We start from the raw sequence: 6,446 nt of genomic DNA on the forward strand, positions 1-6,446 counted from the left end.
ACCATTCTAGCCTGCACAAAGCCAGATAGGTAGTTTCTTCCCCATTGATGGCCCAGCCACCTTTCCTCAAAGATTCTTATATCTGTCATAGTTTCATTTCCTGTGGGTTTCTCCCTTAACAGCCTTTTTTGATTTAACTCCTGTCAGTCAAGCAAGTTAATATCAAATAACTTGAGTGGCACATGAGATTTGTAAAAATAATACACACAGTAGCCTCATTCCCTACATTTAGTGAAAAAAATATTTTACTGCTTTTTATTCCTGCTAGCAAATCAAAATCTAACCTAAGAGCTGGAGTCTATTCTTTCTTGTTTACCAACATGTTGACAATAATGAGTCTGCATGTGTGTTAATCAAGTTGTAAGTAGAAAACAGTGTAACTGAAGGTGTAAGTTCTCCTACAGAGAGGTCATTATCAGTTAGTTAATGGTAAGCAAGCTTGACTCAAATCCTAGATTCAGTTTACAGGGCTAGCAATCAGGGGAAAAACATACACCTCCACCCCGATATAACGCGACCCAATATAACACGAATTCAGATATAAAGCGGTAAAGCAGAGCTCCGGGGGGGGGGGGGGGACTGCGCACTACGGTGTATCAAAGCAAGTTCGATATAACGCAGTTTCACCTATAAAGATTTTTTGGCTCCTGAGGACAGTGTTATATCCGGGTAGAGGTGTATTTAATTAGGAATTTGAGAACGTTTGGTACAGAAAGCACTGAAAAACAACTATAAAATTCCAGTTTTTCATCTTTAGAGAGGTTTTAGGGAGTAAAATCACACAGAAATAGTGTGTTTTCTGCACAATTTAGTTAGGCATGTCCATTTACTAAAATGTAGTTTAACCTTGCTCCACAGGAAAGTAGCATAAGAATCCACAACAGAAGCGGCAGCAACATCAGGCTCTGATGTGAAAATTTTTCTAGTATATAGTCTAGATTGTAGAGCTTCTGGGAAACAGTTTTTGAAATCTGTAAAAAATTGAAATTGGGGGGAAATCCCATCACAGACAGGACCAAAAAAATCAAAAGACTGAAAAAAGTTCAGAGATAAAAATCTGAAAAAAACTAAGTGTTTTGTTTTGATGTCAACCATTTATTACTAAAAATAAACTATAATGAGCTTAAAATTCAAAATTTGCAAGATTTTGAACCAGAAAACTGAAATTTTTCTTGCTTAAAGTATCAAAATTACATGTTTTGAAAATATCAAATCTTTCTTTTTCAACTTTTTTTTCCTAAAAACATTTGTTAAAACTAACCCTCTCTTTCCCACAAAAGTTTTAGTTTTGATGAATCAGCATTTTCCAATTAAAAAAGTGTTTTGTGGAGAAATTCCTGAGAGCTTTACTAGATTGTGGGGTTCAAGTTGTGGGTTTTGAACAGGATTCAAACAAGAACTAGATAAGTTCATGGAGGACAGGTCCATCAATGGCTATTAGCCAGGATAGGCAGGGATGCAAAACCATGCTCTAAAGTGTCCCTAACCTCTGTTTGCCAAAGCTGGGAATGGGTGACAGGATGGATCACTTGATGATTACCTGTTCTGGTCATTGCCTCTGAAGCACCTGGCATTGGCCATTGTCGGAAGACAGGGACCTGGGCTCGAAGGACCATTGGTCTGATCCAATATGGCAGTTTTTATGTGCCCACTAGGCACAGCCTCAAGACAGTGGCAATATGAAGGGACAGCACCACATGGGAAACATCAGGAGGTTTCCAGAATGCAGAGGGAGCATGCCTGTACTACACACCTTAAGGGGTGCAGCCTATTTCTCCAGGTGTGCAAGCCCTGCTCTGCATGTGAGGCAGCAGGAGGTCTGCTTTTGGGCATAAATGTGTTGTCAGGGGATCAGGAATGGAGCAATTCCTGTAGTGCCCCGACTCCCCGTGACTGACATGTATTCGATAGTTTGATGATCATTGTCTATATTTCAGTCTAACACAGATGTTATAATACAACTAAAATTATGATGACCATGAAAGTTCCGAGTATCTAAAGTACATAATAAAACTAAACATTGATGTTTGAGGGTGCACATTATCTACAAATGTTCTAGATTCTCTGTTTTTTCCCCACAGTGTATTTCATGATATGGGTAAGTTGGTACAACATTAAAACCAAGAGAAATATTATGATGAAAACTCATTCATAAAGTTCTATGCGAAGTGAAGCATATTTTCCAGTGTTTTCTGGAATCCTTTTCTGCACTGTTGCCCAGAATTAGAATTAATTCTCCTCTGGATTAAAGATGCATTGGTGGATTAGTCTATCATTGATGACAACAAAAATATATCCTCCCCAAAGGCTTAAAATAAAAGGAGGTCTGTTAACTACAGACATCATTACTGTAACAAAACACGCAGAAAAATATTTATAACAGAATATTGTCACCTCTGAAATCAAAGTAGTTTATGTAACATATCCTGTGTTATATATTGAATGTCAACCCCAAAATAAAATGTATAATCATATTTAAAAACACGAAGGGCCTGATCCCATAAAGAGTTACACATTGAGTAACTTTTCTTAATCTAGCACTATCATTGATATTACTACACTGCTCAGGTGAGTAACCCTACTCACTTGCTTAAGAGTTTGCAGATATGGGCCCAGAGCTTGCGCTAGACTTTACAAAACAGCATTTTTTTTCTATATGAAAAAAAAAAATCTAGTTAAACCACCACAGGAATAAGTACTTTGCAAATTAATTTTAGATTTAAAAAAAGCCAACTAGATCATATCAAATCAGCCTCAAAGTGAAAAAACTATTTTTGCAGATTTAAAATTGTATCATGTTATGCACTTGATCTATATTATCATTCTTCAAGGAAAGATATAGTTTAATAACTTATGTTATTTGTTTTAATTGATATATTTGAATAATATAAAAATGCATTATCTACCTCAGTGTTTCTCAACCAGGGGTACTTGTACTCCTGGGCATATGCAGAGATCTTCCAGGGGGTACATCAACCCATCTAGATATTTGGCTAGTTTTACAACAAGCTACGTAAAATGCACTAGCAAAGTCAGCACAAACTAAAATTTTATACCGACAAAAGTAGCAAGCAAGCAATTTTTCAGTAAAAGCGTGGCTCTGACACTTTTGTATTTTTATGTCTGATTTTGTAATTATGTAGTTTTTAAGTGAGGTGAAACTTGGGGTATGCAAGACAAATCAGGCTCCTGAAAGGGGTACAGTAGTCTGGAAAGGTTGAGAACTACGGATCTGTAAATTAAGAGCCAGATGCTGCCCCCTTTACACCAAATAGTACTATTCTCCACATGTAGTCCCATCCCAATCAGTCCCACTCAGTAATACACAGCCAATGATAAGACTTTCTGTTGTGAATTTTTGGGAGCATTTAAAGGCAGAAATATATTTGTCCATGATAATGTCTTCTAAATAATGCCTGTTTATCAGGTATTGAAGCCAAATCCCAAAGTCCTGTTTAAAGGCAAAACTTCCACTGAAACCAATGGGGATTTCCTCAATAGAGACATCAAGAATATGTTTCCCATTACTTTGTGCAAAAGTGTATTACTATGTTTGAAAGTTCATTAATTGCCAATATTTAACTTATTTTAAAATAAGTTAGTCATGTAGATTTTTTTCCTCAAAAAAAACTTCAGAATGTATTCACTAAGATGTCAAGAGTTAACATAATGTATTTATTAAAAGCCTTTCAAAAACATTAGTGAGACAACGAGGTTGAGGTAATCTCTTTTATTGGATCTACTTTGGTTAGCGAGAAAGACAAGCTTTGGAGCTATACACAGCTCTTCTTCAGGTCTCATACAAAACGTAACTTCTTAAAAACCTCAAATAAGTGCCAGATATATGTCTTTTAATGCTTTTGTTTTACATGTTGCTGCTAGAAAGGATAGGGAATTGAACAGAACAGCTAAATTTAAGCAGCAATTCTTTTAATCTTCATAAATTAATGAGAAATTGTGCTTAGTCTTAAGATTCAACTAACCCAATAAACATCCCAAACACTAAGGTGTCATTCTTAACACAGACAATAAAATTATTCTTATAGTAATGTGTAAATAATTAAAAGCCTATATATCACTAGTAGGGAGTTTAGCCAATTTGAACCTCCCAAAATAAATGATCTCTGAAGTGTTTTTTTAGTAAATTCCTCACACACTGCGGTCAGTCCTTTGAACTGGAAGCCATTGTAGGGAGTTTCTAAGTAGACAGCAGAGGGGGATTCTTTTTTCAATCAAGTGACAGTATCACGTACAAAAACCTTACAACATTAAATCTGCAAGAATTAACCTCCTCAATAACACCTGGATAGTTGATTGTAAACTCTCTAACTGAAAAAAAAGGAGCGGGGGAGATTTGGAATATTGTGACATATACACTAACAAAATAGATATAGCTCTTTAAGGCACAGCTACTCTAAGAGTTACTTTATAATGGAATATAAATTTAAAGCAGCCTTTAATCATGTTTTCAAGCTACCCTCAGACTAGAGAGACAGTTGTAACGTGATTTTATGTTTCCATGCAGTTATCTGTGTGACTATGTGTCTTGAGATTTTACAATTTATTGATATAGTAATTGAGCTCAGTTCTTTCATCTCACACGAACACCAAAATAGTAATAAAAATATGCCAATAGATACAAGATTAAAAGTATATAAACATCAAAATGTTTGGCAGAAAATGAAAAACTAAGTTAAATGAGTTTAAAGATTTTATTTTCACTCCAGTATGAATCGTTTCAGATTTCTCCCCACCCCCAAGAAAAAGAGATTTACGCTGGCGAAACGTTTTCTCCCCTGTTGTGTGTTTAAACTACAGTAACGACTAACATCTCATTAGGTACAGGGAGCCCCTAAACAACAGCCTAGCGCCTCCAGTCGCAAATTATTTCCCCGCACCTGAACAAACTCCACAGATTGATGCAGCCCATCGCAAGGGAACCGCTGAGCAGGCTTGACCCGAGCAGCAGTAAGAGCCGAGGGGAGGGAAGGGGGCAGGAAATTGGGTGCAAGTGGTAAGACTAAAAGTCAGAACAGCTGGAAGGTAAGTGACGCGCAAAGGGAGAGGAGTAGGACCTGTCCAGGGTCCTGAAATCACAACTCCGATACCAAACTCATTCATTCAACCGCCGCAGACGTTCATTCAACAACCCCCTGCACAGCTGTCTGGCCAACACAAAACCTGATTAAAAGCTTAAATCTTGTCAAAGAGATTTTAAAAAAAAAGACTTTCAAAGCCACATCCCGAGTCTGAAGCCTGCATCTCTCCTCGCTCCCTACTCTCAGGGGGGCTGCACCTGCTGTACGGTACCACGCAGCCGGCACGAGGGCGGCTGAGAGGGGCAGAAAGCCCCGGGAAGCAGCAGCCTGAGCCTACAACTTCCATGCAGAGAACAGCTGGGAGCGGCCGGGACCGCAGTCCGGGAATAACCCTGCAAGTTCCCAAAGAGGCACCAAGCGCATCCCGCTCTCCTGGTAACTGGCGAGCTGCCCCAGCCGACACCCAGCACACCAGGGACACCTCCCAGCCAGGGGCTGAGAGCCACCCCGCCCCCAAGCCGCACCGCCACAACCAGGGGAGAGGGGTGCATGCAATGCCGGACCGACATCCAGCTCTGCCTCTTTCTCCCCGGCAGCCCCCCGGCTCCGCTGCAGGGATGGGAAGGGGCCACCACGCTCCCGCTGCCCCCGACTCACGCGTGCCGTCGAAGCGAGTGGCGATGGTGTCGAGGAAGGTGTTCTGCGGGGCCAGCAATCCTTTCATCACCGGCATCTTTCCAGCGCGGTGCGAAATTCTCCATCAAACTTTGTCCGGGAGGGCGGCTCGCAAAGAAAGTGCAAAGGGCGGGGGGAGAGGGAAGGGGGGAGCGCGCGCCGCTGCGACTTCGCCGAACCCGGGAAGCGCCCGTCTCCCCGGCCACCCACAGGCTAGCGAGAGAGCTCGGCGCCTCCCCCCTTCCACCAGCTGCCGGAGCTCCCGCCCGCCGGCTGCGCCCGCTAGCAGCCGCCGCGCGCTCCATTCCCCCCCTCGATTGGCTGGCGAGAGAGACCCGGGGAGGGGTTTGTATGTGTGGGGGCGGGGGAGGTTCCTTGCACGACGTGGGAGCCGCAGCCGCGTGGGGTGGCGGGCGCGTGGTTCGGGGGTTGTTTGTTTGCACTCAAGGCGCTTTGTTCAGCCCTTCCTCGGAGCGGGGAGCCTCTGGCTGGCGTGTGTGGCGGGCCCCCTGGGCAGAAGGGGCGTAGTCCCAGGAGGAAAGGTGGGCTGGGGGTAAGGGAGGATGCTAAGGGCAGCTGGGATTGCAAATGACTGGGGTGCACGTTGAGTGTGTGTTCATCTGACAATACTCCACCTTCTAGCGGAAAGGTAACAGCTGAGGCTCCCGCATCCAGCCAGTCACACCCCCTCCACCACTCCTATATATATATATATAAAGAGAGAGAGAGAGT

At 42.2% G+C, this 6,446-nt stretch overlaps 1 protein-coding gene across 1 annotated transcript in view; it reads right to left on the bottom strand.

The window, feature by feature from the left end:
* The window catches only part of KCNH8 (potassium voltage-gated channel subfamily H member 8), a 364,361-nt gene extending 358,589 nt beyond the window's left edge, over positions 1 to 5,772 (bottom strand). The window contains exon 1 of the mRNA XM_024197376.1: positions 5,697 to 5,772. Coding sequence (XP_024053144.1) covers positions 5,697 to 5,772 — 76 coding nt within the window. The remainder of the gene's footprint in view (positions 1 to 5,696) is intronic.
* Between the last annotated feature and the right edge of the window lie 674 nt (positions 5,773 to 6,446).

The sequence above is a fragment of the Terrapene carolina genome, unplaced genomic scaffold (genome assembly GCF_002925995.2).
Source record: "Terrapene carolina triunguis isolate 2854851 unplaced genomic scaffold, T_m_triunguis-2.0 Scaffold84, whole genome shotgun sequence".
NCBI classification, from domain to species: Eukaryota; Metazoa; Chordata; order Testudines; family Emydidae; genus Terrapene; species Terrapene triunguis.